The 21,124-nt window shown below is 50.6% G+C and overlaps 1 protein-coding gene and 1 long non-coding RNA gene across 7 annotated transcripts in view; one reads left to right on the forward strand and one right to left on the reverse strand.

Moving 5' to 3' along the window:
• The window catches only part of RNF43 (ring finger protein 43), a 64,116-nt gene extending 44,399 nt beyond the window's left edge, over window positions 1-19,717 (forward strand). For 4 of the 6 annotated variants that reach the window (XM_019027512.4, XM_063706238.1, XM_063706237.1 and 1 more), the window contains 8 exons: window positions 2,384-2,506; window positions 9,818-9,892; window positions 10,012-10,143; window positions 10,770-10,874; window positions 12,457-12,618; window positions 13,150-13,252; window positions 14,580-15,935; window positions 18,406-19,717. In XM_019027512.4, the coding sequence (XP_018883057.4) occupies window positions 2,384-2,506; window positions 9,818-9,892; window positions 10,012-10,143; window positions 10,770-10,874; window positions 12,457-12,618; window positions 13,150-13,252; window positions 14,580-15,935; window positions 18,406-18,449 (2,100 nt within the window). In that variant the 3' untranslated portion in view covers window positions 18,450-19,717. Of the gene's footprint in view, window positions 1-2,383; window positions 2,507-9,817; window positions 9,893-10,011; window positions 10,144-10,769; window positions 10,875-12,456; window positions 12,619-13,149; window positions 13,253-14,579; window positions 16,397-18,405 lie in introns of those variants that run through there. The other 2 variants (XM_055386778.2, XM_063706236.1) reach the window with 1 other exon arrangement.
• The window catches only part of LOC109026966 (uncharacterized), a 29,459-nt gene continuing 28,000 nt past the window's right edge, over window positions 19,666-21,124 (reverse strand). Inside the window, exon 5 of the long non-coding RNA XR_008679727.2 lies at window positions 19,666-20,810. This is a non-coding gene — a long non-coding RNA (uncharacterized lncRNA). The remainder of the gene's footprint in view (window positions 20,811-21,124) is intronic.

Here is a 21,124-nt window from a genome sequence, read left to right on the forward strand (position 1 = left end):
CATAGTTGTTAATTCAGAACCAGGCAAGTTTGGTGGCTCATACCAGGTTTTTTTTCCCTTCCACCTTGTCAGAGGTATCCTACAATGCAGCACTGAGCTGTAGATGCTGGTTCCCTGTTCAAACCTGGGGAAGAGTGCTGTTTAAATATCTGCAGACACACTGTAGGAACTTCTCCAAAGTGACTTTCCTCTCCCAGGCGACCCTCTGGTCAGTGAGCAGCATCTTGGAGTCATCAGGAGAAGGCTGGACAGTGGGGGGAGGGTCGAGGAGCAAGCAGAGCAGAACCTTCTGTGGCTGCGATTTGTCCTTCCTCAGGGAAGGCCTCCATCTTCTGCTCTGGTGGAGCAGCTGCCTTCAGATTCCCCACCACACCAGAGTCTCCTCCACAGTCTTCAGAGAAATTGGTCTCCAGTGCAAATCTGTGGTCTCAGCTCTGTGGCCTGACTCTTGCAGATCCTTCCAGCCTCATGCCCTGCCTTCCCTTTCGTGCCAGACCTCACTGCCCACAGTCTACCTCAGCCTCGTGCTAGGCCTCGGTTCCTTGGTGCAATGGCTTCCTCTGCCAGGAATGTGGCTCCCCAACCCCGCTCCCTTTCGTTGGTCCCTGAGGTGAACACATACCTAGTTAGCCTTCCAGGTAGCTCTCCAGTCACCTCTTGTGAAAACTGCTCTGCTTCCCATATGTATTGTTAGCTGCCCCTCTTTGTGCCCTTCCATAGGCCCTTGCATTGTAACACCACAATGTGTTTGCATGCTTGTCTTTTGAGCTGCTTTAAGGCAAGGAGCCTCTCTTACTCATCATTATTAGCTCCTCACTGCATTGGACAGAGCCTGACACCAAGGGGGCCTTCTGTGTTGGCAGAACAAAGAAATGAATGGATGCATGGACAGATAGAGAGACTAATGCAGCTCGTTGAGACAGGGGCTACAGCTTCACTGATATGAGAACAACTCCACCCTCATGCCCCAGCCTTTTTCTTGGGGCAGGGGCACATGATAACCTTTCTCCCACACTAAACCTTGCTCACTACCAGACTAGTAGGCCTTAAACTCTGGGAGCAAGAATGGAACTCCTTCCTATCTCAACGCCCCCTGCCCAGAGATTTTGATTCAAAGCAAGGTAGTAGATAGTTATTGAGAACCTACTATGTTCAAGGGACCGTGGTGACACAGTGAGAGGAAATAGCCTGAAAGAGCTTTCAGAAAGTGTGCTTTTAAATCCATCATTGACATTATCTTCATAAGCATCTTTATAAATTCAAGATTCTCTGTGGTTCCTCTGATGGTTCTTTCTGGAAGTCCTTCAGACATCAACAGTAGTAGAGGAGGAAGTGTGGGCAGCTCTCTAATAAGAAATCTCTTTCTTGCCAGGATACGTGGGGTTTCTACTATATAGGAGTCCCTGGACCATAGGATTATTCAGGGCCAAATAAGTCATACTTTGTTCTCATTGCACTCTGACATTTTCTTTAGGGAAAATTAGATTCGAATGGGTGTACAAATCGCCATGAATGAGAAGAGAGGGTAAGGTGGTCTCATCCCTTTGATGAGGAGAGCCTCAGATTTCTGTCGGCACGTTCTCCTTTAGTCATTGTTCAGCACCAGCTGGGCTCAGAGGCACAGGGTCTGGGACAGGGTCTGCCCTTAGAGCAGATGGGCTGGGCTGGCTCCACCTCCACGGCATCATTCCTGGGACCAGGGTGAGCTGTCAAAGCTTATGTCTTAGCCAAGCCTCATTGCAAGATAGTCTCACCTCTCTGTCAACACCATGCTTGATCCCAGGATGGGTACAGGGCAGAGGCAAAAAAGGGGCTAGTGAGAGAAGCAAGGTAGCACCGAGTGAGATGACCCAGCCTCCTGAGAAATGGGAATCTACAGGGCAACAGTTGCCTGGGGGCATCCCGAGGAGGCAGGAGGCACCAGCAGCATCCAGCACTGCCCATGGGGATTCTGAAAGCACCGATGCAGGCACACATGGATATTCTCTTAGCCTGGGGCTTGGGGAGCAGGTAGAAGGATCAGGAGGTAGAGAGGCTGGGGCCAGGAGAGGAGCCCTCTGCATCTGGCCAGTTTAGCGAAGTAGGATTGTTGGAGTTGAAGGTTGTTAGAGTTGCTTTGCAGCAAGCTCTTCATTTAGGTCCCCTCTGGGACACCCTCTCCCTCCTATCTGCCTCCACTACCTGTGTCCTTGGCCCCAGCATCCTGAAGTGACAAACAGTGGTCACTAGCTTACTAAGAGGCAATCCAATCATAAGGCCTACTCTTTTACAGCACCGAGAGACCTGCCTGGTACCTCCCTAGAAAAATGGAGAGGTATATGGCTCTCACAGCTCACTTCTGCTGCCTAAAGCCTCCCTAACCCAAGTCTGTCTCTCTCTGCAGTCCCACCCCCTGTACCTGTGCAATGCCAGTGATGACGACAATCTGGAGCCTGGATTCATCAGCATCGTCAAGCTGGAGAGTCCTCGACGGGCCCCCCGCCCCTGCCTGTCACTGGCTAGCAAGGTAGACTCACACTTCGCCCTACACACACCTGGAACTTCACCCAGCTCTGGGCTGTGAGAAGACCCTGTGCTCTCTTGTCCCCATGTTTCCTAAGAGTGATGTACCTGATTCCCTTGGGTTTCCCTAACCCATGACTGGTCTGAGAGAAGTGGAAATTCACACCTCTGTTTTTTCTCCTCCGACTAGCACCAGCAGGACTTTTTGACCTTCATCCCAGCATGCTCCCCATCCCACCTCCTTCCCATCACTTGGGAGTTCCTGAGTCCCTTCCCCTGCTCTGCACCAGAGCAAAGAAGGGGTCAATTGAAGGGGTTTCCATCTTTTAGAAACATACACTGAGCACTGTGCAAGAACAGCAGAAATAGAAACCATTGCCCCACCCTTAAAAAGTTCACAGTTTTCCCCTGAGGTTGCAAACGGGTGGCCCATAAGCTGGGTTTGGCTTGCAGACATGTTGTGTTTAACCCTCACAGTGACTTTTCAATGTGTATATTAATTGCCACATTTAAAAATTAAAAATGTTTATATAAAAGCTCAGATTTTCACTAGGCGTGGTGGCGCACGCCTATAATCCCAGCACTTTGGGAGGCCGAGGTGGGTGGATCACGAGGTCAGGAGATTGAGACCATCCTGGCTAACACAGTGAAACCCCGTCTCTACTAAAAATACAAAAAATTAGCCAGGCGTGGTGGCACATGCCTGTAATCCCAGCTACTCAGGAGGCTGAGGCAGGAGAATGGTGTGAACCCGGGAGGTGGAGCTTGCAGTGAGCCGAGATCGCGCCACTGCACTCCAGCCTGGGTGACAGAGCGGGACTTTGTCTCAAAAAAAAAAAAAAAAAAAAAAAAAACTCAGATTTTCAGCTTCTTTAGAAGAAAGCTGCAAAGCACATTGCTGCAGGCCATGGTTGGTGGGAGCTGGGCTGGGGCTGCCCCCTTTCCACAGCTGTGGGCCTTCTCTTTTGCCTGCTCCACCCTGACCTGCTACCTCACAGGACCTTTAGACCTTTGCCTGTGACTGCTGCTTTAACTAACAATAGCAGTTACTGTTTTCTATGTGCTTAAAATGTGCCATGTGGACGTGGGACAGATTCTTTGTAGGTATGATCTCATTCACTTTTCAGGACAATCAGGAAAGGTAGGCATTATTATTCTCCATTTGATGTATGAGACAAGTGAAGATCAGAAAAGTCAGGTAACTTGCTGGATGACACAATTAGGAAGGGGTGGAGCTGAACTTTGAATCCAACCCTGTCTGTTTCTCAAAACTAGGCTTAATCTATCTGTGGCCTCCCTTCTAGCTGGAAAACTGAACATACATGTGGAGTGTAGTCAGATTGTGTGTGGCACACACGGGTATGCCCCCAAGGGTGGTGAGAGAGGAGAGTGACACTCCCAGCCTTTGTGTTAGCTTGCTGTCTCAGGCCCAGATCCCTTGTGGATATCCTCGTTCTCCTGGGCGCAAGGAAACAGCCTGGGTTCTTACCTCATCCCATGGCAGGCAGGGATGTGGGCAGGATTCTGAATGTGGGTGAAGATATTCACCTGGCCTGGCCGTGCTGACAAGGAAGGGGACTCCAGAGATGGTGGGAAGCAGGGGGTCAGGATGCACTTGGAGGAGCTGGGGAGTGTGGCATCTCTGCAAGGCTGTGAGCCTTCATGGCAGCAGAGTTGTTAGGCTGCAGCTGCCTGCCCTACTTCTGGATGTTTCATTTCTCTTTCCTTACAAAATATGGGCAAATGTCACTCATTTATTCATTTGGTAAACAAGTTCCCAGTGCCTGTACTGCATTACATAGTGAGTGTGTGTGTGTGCGCGCGTGTGTGTGTGTGTGTATGAGAGAGAGAGAGAGAGAGAGAGATGGGGAAGAAGGATTCCGAGAAGCTTTGCTGCTATTGGTGGGAGCTGGGCTGGGGCTGCCCCCTTTCCACAGCTGTGGGCCTTCTCTTTTGCCTGCTGCACCCTGGCCTGCTACCTCACAGGGCCTCTAGACCTTTGCCTGTGACTCCTATGAGTCTTTGAGCTACCTGCAATATTTCAGAGGTTCCACGGGCTTACCTCAAGTACTTGGTTTTGTTTTGGTTGGAATTCTGTTAGTTCAACATGTTAATACAAGTTATCTCATGAGAAAATAAATTGTAAGTAATAAATATAGTTAGTTTGGTAGAACATCTGTTTTTCTTTTTTCTTTTTTTTTTTTTTTGAGACAGAGTCTTGCTCTCTTGCCCAGGCTGGAGTGCAGTGGCTCCATCTCGGCTCACTGCAACTTCTGCCTCCCAGGTTCAAGTGATTCTCCTGCCTCAGCCTCCCGAGTAGCTGGGATTTCAGTTGTGTGCCACCATACCCAGCTAATTTTTTTTTTTTTTTAATGAGATGGAGTCTCGCTCTGTTGCCCAGGCTGGAGTGCAGTGGCGTGGTCTCAGCTCACTGCAACCTCCGCCTCCAGGGTTCAAGCAATTCTCTACCTCAGCCTCCCAAGTAGCTGGGATTACAGGTGCCCACCACCACGCCCGGCTAATTTTTGTATTTTTAGTAGAGACGGGGTTTCACCATGTTGGCCAGGCTGGTCTCAAACTCCTGACCTCCAGAGTTCTGCCTGCCTCGGCCTCCCAAAATGCTGGGATTACAGGCATGAGCCACTGCGCCCAGCCGAACATCTGTTTTTCTTAAAATGTGACTCATGAGAGGTCTAAGGGAAAGATGGGGTCTTAGGGGAGGGAGAGTTTGGAAACCACTGACCCTTGCAGCTCTGCTCTCTGCTTTGGCTTTTCCTGTTGGTGTCAATGGTGTCGTCACCAATGACAGAGCTGGGGCTCTCAAGCCAGATAGCCCTGGGCTTGCAGCCTGACTCCTCCACTGCCCCTCAGTGTGACCTGGACTTTTTTATCTCACCTCTCTAAGCCAGCCTCTATTTCCTCATCTGTAAAAGGGGAATAATAATGGGACTTGTAAGTAGTTAGGAGGATTTAATGAGACAGTACAGATGGAAGCTTTTAGCCCCATGCCACGTACATGGTAACCACTCAATAAATGATTGCAATTATCATTACTATCATCATCGCTGGCATCATCATTTCGTGCTTTTCTAGTTAACAAGGTTGCGGTATTTTTCCTTCCATTTGTTATCTCACTTATTCTTTTCTGAAACCCTCACCATAATTCTTCTGGAGGCTTCCATTCTTGTCACCACCCCACTATCCCCTCCACCCTCTGTCCAGTCACCCAGATTGGTTTCTGTTTCTTTATTAGCAGCTCCACAGCCATCCTGGTGATAAGCCAGAGCCTTATCACCTCATGCCTGAACTAGTGCAGTGGCCTTTTGCCTGCTAGAAGGAGCTAGATCTGGAGAAAAGCAGATGGGTGCAAGCCCTGCCTCTCTTACCATGGAGGCCACTACCTGGTAGTAAAGAACAGGCAGTCTGAAGGCTGAGGTCCTGGGTACAAATTCTGCCTCCACTGCTTCTCAGTTGGTGACCCTGGGCAAATTATTCAGTTCCTCTGAGCCTCAGTTTCCCAACTCAAAAGTGGAGCTGATGACTATCTTATAGATTTTTGAGGAGTAAATGAAATCACATGTCGGAAACACATAGTATTAATAATAGTTGATATAAGGACCAGGTGTGGTGGCTCATACCAGGTGTGGTAATCCCAGCACTTTCAGAGGCTGAGGCAGGTGGATCACGAGGTCAGGAGTTTAAGACCAGCCTGGCCAACATGGTGAAACCTCATCTCTACTAAAAATACAAAAATTAGCCAGGCGTGGTGGCACGCACCTGTAGTCCCAGCTACTGAGGAGGCTGAGACAGGAGAATCGCTTGAACCCAGGAGGCGGCAGTTGCAGTGAGCCGAGATCACACCACACACCACTGCACTCTAGCCTGGTGACAGAGCGAGACTCCGTCTCAAAAAAAAAAAAAAAAAAATTAGCCGGGCCTTGTGGTGTATGCCTGTAATCCCAGCTACTCGGGAGGCTGAGGCAGGAGAATCTCTTGAACCCAGGAGGCGGAGACTGCAGTGAGCTGAGATTGCGCCCCTGCACTCCAGCCTGGGCAACAGAGTGAGACTCCGTCTCAAAAATAATAATTATAATTATAATAGTTGATATAATAATAACTAATGCTTAAGCAACACCCCGTGCCAGGCACTATTATAAATGCTTTGTGTGGATTCGTTTATGTAGTCCTCATAACAACCCTATGGACTAGGTCCTGTTATTATCCCAGTTTACAGAAAAAAACAACAGACACAGAGTAGTGAAGTGACTTGACCCAAGTCTCACAGCTAATAGTTGGTATCAGAGCCAGGATTCACCCCTAGGCAATCTGGGCACTGGATCTCAATAAGGGTTATATTCCTTCTCCTTCCTTTCACCCTTAACTTTGAAGCCCAGAGGAAGCCCACCTTTGCTACTGAATCTTTCCTGACCAGCCCAGGCCCAGCCAGCCCAGTAGGAGCAGAAATCCCTCCCTGGGGGCATGCCTCCAGCGGGTAGGGTGTCTGTGCATGCTTTCAACACCATCTTCTGCTAAGTCTAGGTTTCAGGGAGGCACCTGGTGCGTGGAGGGGAGAGGCCGAAGGTCCTTCCTGTCCCCACCCCTACCTCAAAGTAAGCAGCCTCACTTTTATCTGCTTTCTATATTGAACATTTGTGCCAGATTGTGTGTATGTGTGTTGGTGGAGGGGATAGTAGAGGGGAGAGCCTTCTGGAGTGAAAAAGGGTCTGGAAACTTCTGTTTCTATTCCTTTGTGCTTTAGAGTATTATCAGCGTTATAGCTTCATGTATGTGCCTTGTCTCCACAACTATATTATGAGCTGTTTTGGAGGGCCTGGCCTTCTGTGGCTTGGTGCCCTGGGCACGGTAGGTGCTTCATTTTTGATGAGCAGAAGATATACAGGGACTCTTGTCTGGAGAAGAAAATCTAAGGCCCAGAGAAATGCAGCAGCTGACCAGTGAGTCCTGCAAGTAAGAGGCAGAATTGCAACTCACTCTCATTGCTCTCTCTGTAATGGCTCCTGTTGCTAGAGGCTGTGGCAGCCTTGCCTGCTGCCCCTAGGGCTGGCCAACTCTGAAGCTTCCAAAGAGCTCTTTGGATTCTTTCTAAAACTGCCTTCCTGTCCTGAGGGCCTGCCTATCCTCTCTCTGCTTTCCAAATTCCAGTACCCAAATAAGTACTTTTTTCCTTTTTGCCTCCACTTACTTTCTTGGGGGCAGGTGGACAAGAGGCATAGATAGCCCTAGATTGGACTGCTATCTGTCCCCAAATCTTGCTTTTTATTCCTAGAATTCTGGACACAGGGACTCACTGCCTGAAAGTCCTGTTTGTTTTCCCTTGTTGGCCAGTGCTCCGGGCTCTTTGATCACTTTTACAACTTTGTAATTATGGGCTGTAATGGGCTGGAGTGTTTGAATGTCACAGTAATTGCCTTCCACTGTTCCTACCCCAATTCTTCAAAGAGAGAGGGGAGGGGAAATAACAAAATCTCCAAAGAAGAAAGTTTTTGCCCTTCCTCATGCTCTTCCAGGCCAGGGTGGGTCCAGGGTCTTGTTCTAGGGGTGTGAAAACTGAGGCCTGGGAGTCCCAATTCTGTGACTACTGGGGTGACCTCTCCTGTCCTTGGCCAAATCCCTGGAATAGGAGATCACCAGTAGGGTTCCCTACCAGGGATTCCTTTTCCCCTGGTACTTCTCCCATACCCTTGTTAGGAGGGTTCTGAAGATTGGAAAGTCTCTACCTGCCTGGAGTAGCTTAGATGGGAGGAAGTGAGTAGGGAAGATGGAAGCCATGAACCTCTCAACTCCTTCAGCACTTCCATTCTGGAATTGACTGATCCTGTGAATTTCCAGTCAATTAGCCTGGTAAGCCTGGGCCCTAGGCTGGGCCTAGCTCCTGGGGGAGGAAGGAAAGTTACCTTCCTGACCAAAACAGGGCCCCGCTTGAGTGTCTCCTCTGCCTGCAGGCAGTGGGCTCTGAGTGGCCCCCTGGGCCCTGCTGCTGTCTGGGGAGTGGAGAACAGGGAGCTGGAGCAAGGAAAGGAGCTGCTCCCAGCCTGCCTGGCAGGAGACCTGCCCTGACAGGCTCTCCCTGGGAAGACAGGAAGAGATCAAAGTGCTGAGCCTGTGAGTAAGTCCCAGCGCTGGCTCTTCTTGCTGCCACCACTACTTGCAGGAGGGTTAACTCCTTCAATGCCTGTGGGAAGACCCCAGAGACTTTGGGGGCGAGGGGGGGCGGTGCCCAGGGATGTAAAATCACAGCCTGATGCCATTAGAAGATGAACCTTTGCCCTAGGGAGGAAGGCTGGAGGGTGGCTGTGCTAGGCCGGGAGGCCCCAGGCCAAGGCCAGGAGCAGCTCCTCACAGTGCCTGTTAGTTGTTTGCTGTTGTGCCTCCCGCCTCCCCCCACCTTTAGCTCTTATCTCCCTTTCCTTACTCCCCTCCCTACACACACCCCCTGGATTCCTGCTTTTTGTTCTCTTTCTGGCACTGCTATCTGTTCTGCCTGGTTGGCTAGATTCTGCTTCCTCAAGCTGGCTCTTGGAGCCCTTGGTGAACATGCACGTGTGCATACTCACCATATGGGACTAGCCCCTTGAGTCCCTCCCCACTTTTGTCTCTAATGCCACCCTAAGGGAGAGGACGAAAGGATAAACCACTGGACAAGGACTCCTCTAAGTCCTTGAATTGGAGCCAGAGAAAGACTTGGCAAAGTAGAGTGTGGCAAGGAGAGGGAGCCCATGAGATGAGCTGAGACGGGCTTTGTGATGGTGGCCTTGGGTGAGAGTGGCGTCCCAGGCTCTTACCTTTGCCTGAGCTGGGGAGATGCCCTGCAGGCAGGGCTGGGCCCTGGAAAGCCCAGCTCCCTCTGAAGGAGAGCTCTACTTCTCTGCTGTCCCCTTCTTCCTCTCTTTTCTCCTTCTAAGGGGTGCAGGTCCCTCCTACTCTTCGTGCTCATACCTCTTAGTGAAGGCAGGCTGATTGTACCCTGAGGGCAGGAGCTGTGTCTTATTTGTCTTTCATCCTAGAGCCAGGTCCACCACCTGGCACCCTGTAAACCCCCCTTAAGGATTTGTTCCATTACAAAAGGAAAAGCTAGATATTATCCCTTGAAGGCAGTGGGGACCTGAGTGAGCTCAGGAGGCAGAAGAGGAGATCTTAGACCCAGTGACCCCTTGCATAGGTAGATGTGAGTGTGCAAAGATGTGCTGTGGGCATAATCCTAGGAAGGGATAGATGTGTGAGGGGTGAGGCTAGCCTGTGGGTGGGCTCTGTCCTTCCCTGACCTCAGCCCAACCTCTACTGTGTGCCTCTGCAGGCTCGGATGGCGGGTGAGCGAGGAGCCAGTGCTGTCCTCTTTGACATCACTGAGGATCGAGCTGCTGCTGAGCAGGTACCCAGGGACATTTGCGTGTTCAAGGTGGGGGCTGGATGGAGGAAGATAAAGCTCTCAGGGGAGAGGGAAGGGCAGGGAGAAGTCACAGCAGCCCTGTGGGCACTTTCCCCCTGTAGCTGCAGCAGCCGCTGGGGCTGACCTGGCCAGTGGTGTTGATCTGGGGTAATGACGCTGAGAAGCTGATGGAGTTTGTGTACAAGAACCAAAAGGCCCATGTGAGGATCGAGCTGAAGGAGCCCCCGGCCTGGGTAAGCACACTAGACCTCCAGACCTTGCCCTGCACTTAGCCCTACTTTGTCCTGTGGCAACTCCCACCAAAAGCCCTTAGACTCCTGGAGCTGAGAGAGATCCTGGAAACCCTCTAGTCCAACTTCATCCATCAGCTGTGTGCCTCTGGGCAAGTTTTCCCCCATCTTTGGGCCTCACCTACAGAATGAACAGATCAGGACAGATGAGTTCTAAAGTTCTTTACAGCTCTGTGGCTTCATGGCATGGAATAGCAGAGCTAGAATGAAACCCTGGTCCCCTGATCCATGACCCCTGATTGGGGCTTCTCTACTGGCCAAGAACCTCATCCAGCAGCTCACTGGCAAGAAACTCCCACCTTGCAGAGGGGTCCCTTTCTCTTTTTTCCCCAAGCACATGGGTTTTGAGATAGTACTTCTCCCAGTGACATCTGGAAGATCCTCTCTGAGTGCCCTTGGGCAGGGAGGGCCCACCTAATCCCACTTGCAGGTTCCTCTCCATCCCCTCAGATGGAGGACTCAAGGGAACCTCCAGTTAGCTATGTGCCTCCCAGGCTCCTGTGTTTCCTCTCGAATTGACCCAGCTCATCCCGGAAGTATGACCCTTTCCCTCTCTGCTCACTCCCCAGCCAGATTATGATGTATGGATCCTTCTGACAGTGGTGGGCACCATCTTTGTGATCATCCTGGCTTCGGTGCTGCGCATCCGGTGCCGCCCCCACCACAGCAGGCCGGTGAGCAGTGTGGGGTCTTTGGCGGCAGTGAACGTGTACGTGTGTGTGGGTGGGTGGTTGGGGAGAAGGAAGGAGTACGTGAAGAAGGCACCTTTATACCTATGGAAACATTTACGTCAAAATATCCCAGCGTCTGTCTTTGCTGATTTCCAGCAGCCTCTCCTCATATTACTCATCCATTCAGCAAATACACCAAGCTCTATTATGTATCGGGCACTGTTCCAGGTGCTGAGGGTAGTACAGTGAACAAGAGGACAAAAAACCCCTACCCTCAAAGAGCTTTTATTCTAGAGGGAAAAAACAGACAATAAACAGACTAAATAAGTAAAATCTATAATGTTTTAGGTGGTGATATGTACTACGGAGAAAAAATGATAATGCTGATAGCAAACTGGGGAGGGAGGGAATGCAAGGGAACAGGGTTAATTTTTTTTTTTTTTTGAGACAGAGTCTTGCTCTGTCGCCCAGGGTGGAATGCAGTGGCGTGATCTCGGCTCACTGCAATCTCTGCCTCCTGGGTTCAAGCAATTCTCCTGCCTCAGTCTCGCGAGGAGCTGGGAGCTACTAATTTTTGTATTTTTAGTAAAAATTAACAGGGTTAAGTTTTAAAAGCAAGTCCAGAGAAGGCCACATTGAGAAGATGGCATTGCAGCAAAGACCCTAAATGGGAGAGGGAGTGATCTGTGCAGGTATCTGAGGAGAAAGGGATCTAGGCAGAGAGAACAGTAAATGCAAAGGCCTTAAGGCAGAAATGTGTCTAGTGTATCTGAGGAACAGCATGAAGGCTGTGGCTGGAACAGAGTGAGACGGCAGAGTAGCTGGTGGGGGCCCCGTTGTATTGGACTGTTGAGGCCATTTGTTTTTTACTGTGGGTGAAACAGGAGCCACTGGAGTGTTGTGAGAGAAGGGGCATCACAATCTGACTGAAGTTTTAATATGATCATTCCTGCTGTTGTAATGAGAATAGACTACAGGGAGGCAAAGCTGGAAACAGAGAAACCATCTAAGAGGCTATTGCAGGAATCCAGGTGACAGTAACGGTAGCTTGGATTAGGAAGGTGGCAGTTAAAATGGTGAGCAATAGTTAGGTTCTGGGTATATTTTGAAGGCAAAGCCAACAGATTTAGTAATGGATTGATTGTGGGATATGAGAGGACTCAAGGATGGCACCAAGATTTTTGGCCTGAGCAATTAAGAGAATGGAATTGCCATTTGCTGTAATGGGGAAGACGGGGAAGACAGGTATGTGGTTGGAGATGAACCCATGGTTAATAAGATGAGGCCTATAAGTTTGAAATGCTTATTAGATATCCAAGTTGAAATGTCAAGCAGCGGTTGGATAAAAAGTTTCTCTCATGGGTCATCAAAGGAAGAAAAGCTAATGGTATAAGCAGGTGGGTGGACTGGGAGAGCTTGGCATGCTTGGCAGAGCCACATATGAGCTCTGAGGAGACGAACTCCTAAGGATGTTCAACTGGCCATGTGATCTACCTGAGTGACTGGGAACGGAGTCCAAGCTGGGATCCAGAGAGGGAGGGAAGGGGAGCCCGTGCCCCAATCTGAGCCCCATTCCTCTTCCCAGGATCCGCTTCAGCAGAGAACAGCCTGGGCCATCAGCCAGCTGGCCACCAGGAGGTACCAGGCCAGCTGCAGGCAGGCCCGGGGTGAGTGGCCAGACTCAGGGAGCAGCTGCAGCTCAGCCCCTGTGTGTGCCATCTGTCTGGAGGAGTTCTCTGAGGGGCAGGTAAGGCAGGTCTTGTGGTTCACCTCCATGACCAGACTGGGGAGACTGAAGCTGGGGGAGGGGTGGGCAGGCCTAGGGGCTGGTATGGGTACCCTGGCTACATCTGTTTCCCATGTGTCCTGCATGAGGCAGAAATCAGGGACCAGCCTGAAGTTTGGTCACTTTTCTGACCTTCCAGTGAAAGAGCACTATTGTTTGTTGAGAGTGTACCACGTGCCAGGCTGCAGTGGTGCTTTGGATGCATTATCTCATTTTAGACCCATGGCAATGAAGGGTGGGGTTAGATTCATTTTTTTATCTTCATTTTACAGCAGAAAACTGTCTGTTAAGAAAGTTGCCCAACGTCATGCAGCTAAGTGCAAAATCCAGGTCTATGTGATGCCAAAGCTCATACCATTCCTATTCTACTGTGAGGTCTTTTACAAGTAGATAATAGCAAGGAGAGGCCTAAGGGAGTTGGGGGATGTCCTGATTCCTGGCAATTCCTATGGCTACAGAAGCCTTTGGTTTGGACCCCCTCTTTTTCTCCAGGAGCTACGGGTCATTTCCTGCCTCCATGAGTTCCATCGTAACTGTGTGGACCCCTGGTTACATCAGCATCGGACTTGCCCCCTCTGCATGTTCAACATCATAGGTAGGAGGTGGGCCAAGGACTCCCCTCTGTGTAGGCAGACAGGTCTAGAATGTGGCTTCCCTTTGGGAAAGGGTTGCAGCCTTGAAGCTGGGGAGAAAGCAGAACTGCCACCATAGTTGTATGGGCTGTACACTGCTCCAGAGTGCCTCACTCGAGGGGAAGCGTCATTCAAAATGTAAATATCTTTATTTATTTTTTAATTTTTAATTTTTATTTTTTGAGACGCAGTTTCACTCTCATTGCCCAGGCTGGAGTGCAATGGCGCGATCTCGGTTCACCGCAACCTCCTCCTCCCAGGTTCAAGCTATTCTCCTGCCTCAGCCTCCCGAGTAGCTGAGATTACAGGCATGCGCCACCATGCCCGGCTAATTTTGTACTTTTAGTAGAGACGGGGTTTCTCCATGTTGGTCAGGCTGGTCTCAAACTGCTGACCTCAGGTGATCCGCCCACCTTGGCCTCCCAAAGTGCTGGGATTACAGGCGTGAGCCACCGTGCCTGGCATGTAGATATCTTTATTATTATTATTATTATTTTTTTTTTTTTTGAGTTGGAGTCTCGCTCTGTCACCCAGGCTGGAGCGCAGTGGCGCGATCTTGGCTTACTGCAAGCTCCGCCTCCCAGGTTCACGCCATTCTCCTGCCTCAGCCTCCGGAGTAGCTGGGACTATAGGCGCCCGCCACCATGCCCAGCTAATTTTTTTTTTTTTTTTTTTGTATTTTTAGTAGAGACGGGGTTTCACCATGTTAGCCAGGATGGTCTCGATCTCCTGACCTTGTGACCCGCCTGCCTCGTCCTCCCAAGTGCTGGGATTACAGGCATGAGCCACCGCGCCTGGCCGTAGATAATCTTTATTATTGTAAAAATTATTTGTATTTCATGGCAAGTTTGTTGATTCTAAATCTGGGTGATTTGTATGTTTATTATTCCAATTTTCTGGCAATAAAATATTCTATTCTAACAAAATCAGTATGTTAACATAATTTTCTAAAAGATGAAAGTGAAATAAATATCTTGAGGAAAGAGAACCTTTTTCTAAGGTACCCACAGGTGCCCTATGGGCTAACAGTGGCCCTGGGTGAAAGAGCTCCAAATGGCTGATGGGAGGTTTAGGGATTGACACGCATAGTGGCCCTCCCAGGGCAGGCAACCTGACTGGAGGGAACAAAGGAGTCCCAGAGCACAGGCAGCTTAGGCACGTCCTTGATCCCCCAAACTCAGCTCACAGGCTACTCAGGGTCAAATAGATTAGCTACAGCCATGTCTTTCTGAATGCATTCTCTGTAGGTTTGTAGAGTTAAACATCTATGCTCTTGGTTCTTTTTTCCAGAGGGAGATTCATTTTCCCAGTCCCTGGGACCCTCTCGATCTTACCAAGAACCAGGTCGAAGACTCCACCTCATTCGCCAGCATCCCGGCCATGCCCACTACCACCTCCCTGCTGCCTACCTGTTGGGCCCTTCCCGGAGTGCAGTGGCTCGGCCCCCACGACCTGGTCCCTTCCTGCCATCCCAGGAGCCAGGCATGGGCCCTCGGCATCACCGCTTCCCCAGAGCTGCACATCCCCGGGCTCCAGGAGAGCAGCAGCGCCTGGCAGGAGCCCAGCACCCCTATGCACAAGGCTGGGGACTGAGCCACCTCCAATCCACCTCACAGCACCCTGCTGCTTGCCCAGTGCCCCTACGCCGGGCCAGGCCCCCTGACAGCAGTGGATCTGGAGAAAGCTATTGCACAGAACGCAGTGGGTACCTGGCAGATGGGCCAGCCAGTGACTCCAGCTCAGGGCCCTGTCATGGCTCTTCCAGTGACTCTGTGGTCAACTGCACGGACATCAGCCTACAGGGGGTCCATGGCAGCAGTTCTACTTTCTGCAGCTCCCTAAGCAGTGACTTTGACCCCCTAGTGTACTGCAGCCCTAAAGGGGATCCCCAGCGAGTGGACATGCAGCCTAGTGTGACCTCTCGGCCTCGTTCCTTGGACTCGGTGGTGCCCACAGGGGAAACCCAGGTTTCCAGCCATGTCCACTACCACCGCCACCGGCACCACCACTACAAAAAGCGGTTCCAGTGGCATGGCAGGAAGCCTGGCCCAGAAACCGGAGTCCCCCAGTCCAGGCCTCCTATTCCTCGGACACAGCCCCAGCCGGAGCCACCTTCTCCTGATCAGCAAGTCACCAGATCCAACTCAGCAGCCCCTTCGGGGCGGCTCTCTAACCCACAGTGCCCCAGGGCCCTCCCTGAGCCAGCCCCTGGCCCAGTTGAAGCCTCCAGCATCTGCCCCAGTACCAGCAGTCTGTTCAGCTTGCAAAAATCCAGCCTCTCTGCCCGACACCCACAGAGGAAAAGGCGGGGGGGTCCCTCCGAGCCCACCCCTGGCTCTCGGCCCCAGGATGCAACTGTGCACCCAGCTTGCCAGATTTTTCCCCATTACACCCCCAGTGTGGCATATCCTTGGTCCCCAGAGGCACACCCCTTGATCTGTGGACCTCCAGGCCTGGACAGGAGGCTGCTACCAGAAACCCCAGGCCCCTGTTACTCAAATTCACAGCCAGTGTGGTTGTGCCTGACTCCTCGCCAGCCCCCGGAACCACATCCACCTGGGGAGGGGCCTTCTGAATGGAGTTCTGACACCACAGAGGGCAGGCCATGCCCTTATCCGCACTGCCAGGTGCTGTCGGCCCAGCCTGGTGAGTTTTCAGAGGGAAGTGGGTGTGGTAGGGAGAGGAGACTACAGCTGAATATTTCAGGACAGGTGAAGTCAGCCAACAAAGGGTTGATGGAAGCTGAGAAGGATACAGCAGAGGTGACAACCAAAATACTTAACCATCGGGACAGCATATCATGCTGGCTAGAGTGCAGGAACACCCCAGCTCTGCCAGGTGCTACCCCTTTAGTTGGCAGATCACAGGGAGGTCCCAGGGAGGTGCTGGTGTGGCTGAGGCATCAGAAAGGCACTTGGAAGGCCGGGTGTGATGGCTCATGCCTGTAATCCCAGAACTTTGGGAGGCCTAGGTGGGTGGATCCCTTGAGGCCAGGAGTTCAAGACCAACCTGGCCAACATGGTGAAACCCTATCTCTACTAAAAATACAAAAATTAGCCGGGCATGGTGGCAGGCACTTATAATCCCAGCTACTCAGGAGGCTGAGGCAGGAGAATCGCGTGAACCTAAGAGGCGGAAGTTGCAGTGAGCCAAGATGGCGCCACTGCACTCCAGCCTGGGTAACAGGGTGAGACTCCATCTCAAAAAAAAAAAAAAAAAGCATTTGGAATGGTCCCCGGGGTAGTAGCTCAAACATAAGTGTTTCTATATTTTTATAACTGGTTTAGTTCTACCAATGCTCACAGCTCAGTATTAGTTCTAAATACAAAGAAGGCCAAGAAGTGTTCCTTGGGGGGAGCTATAGTAGAAATAATTTACACATAACCATAATACGAGGCTATATAAGAAGAGCTATGTGAGTAACGAGAAAAAAGAGAGAGAGAGAAACCACAGGTGGTTCCCAGCAGCCCTGTGGAGCCTTAGGTTTTCTTCTCTTCCCCTGTGGTAAAAGAACAAGGAGGACTTCCCTTCAATGCATCATTATTAATAAGACTGACCTTAAATTTCTTGGGGATTCAGTGCATCCCTATATCATAAGCAGTGATCACGTAAATTCTCAACTTTAACATGGTGTTTACTTGCCCACATATCTCTCTTTTCCATTCAGGACCTTCCACCTTCTACTCTTCCCCATCTTCCCCCATTGTATGGATGACACAGTTCTTTGTCTACAGCCATCACTAGAACCCTTCCAACCCAGGAGGTGACACAAAGGTCCTGAAATATTCTTCAGTGTAGGAATTCTTCATGCAGGACCTAGGAGCTGCCCTCATCCAATTCATTCATTTATTCATTTCCTTTCTCCTTCCTTCCTTTTTTTCTTCTGACTATATGCCTGCTTTGTGCTAGGTTCCAGCTAGGCTCTGAAGACATGGAACTTGCCAATCAGGACATCCAGGTCCATGGGGAGAGAGCCATGTACTGCAAGCTTTGGCTATGTGTTTGTGATTCCATTCGGACCCTATTGTGTGTGTACTTTGAGTGCTGCCAGTACCACACCACTATCTCCCTTTTCTCTCAAACTCAGAACTAGTTTCAGTGCCTCTCTTTTTCTTGCCTCTCACATCTAATCAGTGCCAGATTCTGTTAACTGTATCTTGGCTAGCTTTATCATGTTCTTTTCAAGTCCAGTACTGATGGCCCTGCCAGTGTCTTAGGTATACCCTAAAGATCCATGCAGGAGCCTCCTAGCTCTTCCCTTCCCTCTTACAGGGCCTCGAAGGCTGAGTGCTGCCCATCCAGTATGTCCCATAAAGTTATGCACCACAGCTCCACTGCTCACCTACCCTCCCTATTGCTGCCAGCGTCATCTGACTTACACTAAACTGTCCAGAAATCTTCAAATGTTCTGTTTGTCCACAGAGAGGAAAAATCCAACGTGCTTTGGCCTCAAAGGTTCCTGCACCAGCCAGCCCCCATCTTCCTTCTCAACCTTATTTTCTATTCTCTTCCCTCCCTTCCCCAGGCCCATGCTTTAGCCAAACTGGGTAAACAATTCTTGTAGTTCCTGTAGCCCAGAATATTCTCCTGCCTTCTCTATTCCCATAAATCTAATTCTTACCTATTCCTACAGAATCAGCTCATTTATCCCCACTTCCAGGAAGCTTTTCCTGATTGCTGCACTTGGACCTGGTCTCTCTCCTTCCTTAATGCATCTCTCATGACTCCTGTCCTGTCCCACTGGCGTAATGGCCATTTGTTTTCATACTTTCTCTCCAAAAAGGTTACCAGGTCCCTGCTTATTCTTTTTGGTCTTCTATTTGGCACGTGGTAGCAGACCAAATTCACAACGAATGCTTAATATTTATTGGGTGAATAAATGAATAGTAAGTATTGGTAACACACTGGTTGCTATGTATATTTCTTTAGATTTGTTTTTCTCTCCCCTGTGTCCCAACTGGGGCCCCCTTAGCTTTCAATCTAACCACCCTTTCCAGACAGTCTCTGCTTCTCCCTCCCTGTGGTCCCCTCTCAGCCACACTCTGCTGCAGGTGAGAGAAGCAGGTGCCTCGCCTGACCCTCAATGACCTCTTTCCTCCCCTCTCTCTAAATACAGGCTCAGAAGAGGAACTCGAGGAGCTGTGTGAACAGGCTGTGTGAGATGTTCAGGCCTAGCTCCAACCAAAAGTGTGCTCCAGATGTGTTTGGGCCCTACCTGGCACAGAGTCCTGCTCCTGGGAAAGGAAAGGACCACAGCAAACACCATTCTTTTTGCCGTACTTCCTAGAAGCACTGGAAGAGGACTGGTGATGGTGGAGGGTGAGAGGGTGCCGTTTCCTGCTCCAGCTCCAGACCTTGTCTGCAGAAAACATCTGCAGTGCAGCAAATCCATGTCCAGCCAGGCAACCAGCTGCTGCCTGTGGCGTGTGTGGGCTGGATCCCTTGAAGGCTGAGTTTTTGAGGGCAGAAAGCTAGCTATGGGTAGCCAGGTGTTACAAAGGTGCTGCTCCTTCTCCAACCCCTACTTGGTTTCCCTCACCCCAAGCCTCATGTTCATACCAGCCAGTGGGTTCAGCAGAACGCATGACACCTTATCACCTCCCTCCTTGGGTGAGCTCTGAACACCAGCTTTGGCCCCTCCACAGTAAGGCTGCTACATCAGGGGCAACCCTGGCTCTATCATTTTCCTTTTTTGCCAAAAGGACCAGTAGCATAGGTGATCCCTGAGCACTAAAAGGAGGGGTCCCTGAAGCTTTCCCACTATAGTGTGGAGTTCTGTCCCTGAGGTGGGTACAGCAGCCTTGGTTCCTCTGGGGGTTGAGAATAAGAATAGTGGGGAGGGAAAAACTCCTCCTTGAAGATTTCCTGTCTCAGAGTCCCAGAGCAAGTAGAAAGGAGGAATTTCTGCTGGACTTCATCTGGGCAGAGGAAGGATGGAATGAAGGTAGAAAAGGCAGAATTACAGCTGAGCGGGGACAACAAAGAGTTCTTCTCTGGGAAAAGTTTTGTCTCAGAGCAAGGATGGAAAATGGGGACAATAAAGGAAAAGCAAAGTGTGACCCTTGGGTTTGGAGAGCCCAGAGGCCCAGCTCCCCAGTATAAGCCATACAGGCCAGGGACCCACAGGAGAGTGGATTAGAGCACAAGTCTGGCCTCACTGAGTGGACAAGAGCTGATGGGCCTCATCAGGGTGACATTCACCCCAGGGCAGCCTGACCACGCTTGGCCCCTCAGGCATTATCCCATTTGGAATGTGAATGTGGTGGCAAAGTGGGCAGAGGACCCCACCTGGGAACCTTTTTCCCTCAGTTAGTGGGGAGACTAGCACCTAGGTACCCACATGGGTATTTATATCTGAACCAGACAGACGCTTGAATCAGGCACTATGTTAAGAAATATATTTATTTGCTAATATATTTATCCACAAATGTGGTCTGGTCTTGTGGTTTTGTTCTGTCGTGACTGTCACTCAGGGTAACAACGTCATCTCTTTCTACATCAAGAGAAGTAAATTATTTCTGTTATCAGAGGCTAGGCTCCGATTCATGAAAGGATAGGGTAGAGTAGAGGGCTTGGCAATAAGAACTGGTTTGTAAGCCCCTAAAAGTGTGGCTTAGTGAGATCAGGGAAGGAGAAAGCATGACTGGATTCTTACTGTGCTTCAGTCATATTATTATACTGTTCACTTCACACATTATCATACTTCAGTGACTTAGACCTTGGGCAAATACTCTGTGCCTCGCTTTTTCAGTCCATAAAATGGGCCTACTTAATAGTTGTTGCAGGACTTACATGAGATAATAGAGTGTAGAAAATATGTTCCAAAGTGGAAAGTTTTATTCAGTGATAGAAAACATCCAAACCTGTCACAGAGCCCGTCTGAACACAGCATGGGACCGCCAACAAGAAGCAAGCCCGCCCGGAAGCAGCTCAGTCAGGAGGCTGGGCTGGAATGACAGAGCAGCGGGGCCTGAAACTATTTATATCCCAAAGCTCCTCTCAGATAAACACAAATGACTGCGTTCTGCCTGCACTCGGGCTATTGCGAGGACAGAGAGCTGGTGCTCCATTGGCGTGAAGTCTCCAGGGCCAGAAGGGGCCTTTGTCGCTTCCTCACAAGGCACAAGTTCCCCTTCTGCTTCCCCGAGAAAGGTTTGGTAGGGGTGGTGGTTTGGTGCCTATAGAACAAGGCATTTCGCTTCCTAGACGGTGAAATGAAAGGGAAAAAAAGGACACCTAATCTCCTACAAATGGTCTTTAGTAAAGGAACCGTGTCTAAGCGCTAAGAACTGCGCAAAGTATAAATTCTCAGCCGGAACGAGCAAACAGACGGAGTTTTAAAAGATAAATACGCATTTTCTTCCGCCGTAGCTCCCAGGCCAGCATTCCTGTGGGAAGCAAGTGGAAACCCTATAGCGCTCTCGCAGTTAGGAAGGAGGGGTGGGGCTGTCCCTGGATTTCTTCTCGGTCTCTGCAGAGACAATCCAGACGGAGACAGTGGATTCACTGCCCCCAATGCTTCTAAAACGGGAAGACAAAACAAAAAAAAACAAACTTCGGGTTACCATCGGGGAACAGGACCGGCGCCCAGGGCCACCAGCCCAGATCAAACGGCCCGCGTCTCGGCGCTGCGAGTCAGCCCGACACACTCCCGCGCAAGCGCAGCCGCCCCCCCGCCCCGGGGGCCCGCTGACTACCCTACACAGCCTCCGCCGCGCCCTCGGCGGGCTCAGGTGGCTGCGACGCGCCCCGGCCCAGGTGGCGGCGGGCGCCCAGCCTCCCCGCCTGCCGGTGGGAGAAACCATCTCCTCTGGCGGGGGTAGGGGCGGAGCTGG

Source organism: Gorilla gorilla, chromosome 4, assembly GCF_029281585.2.
Source record: "Gorilla gorilla gorilla isolate KB3781 chromosome 4, NHGRI_mGorGor1-v2.1_pri, whole genome shotgun sequence".
NCBI classification, from domain to species: domain Eukaryota; kingdom Metazoa; phylum Chordata; class Mammalia; order Primates; family Hominidae; genus Gorilla; species Gorilla gorilla.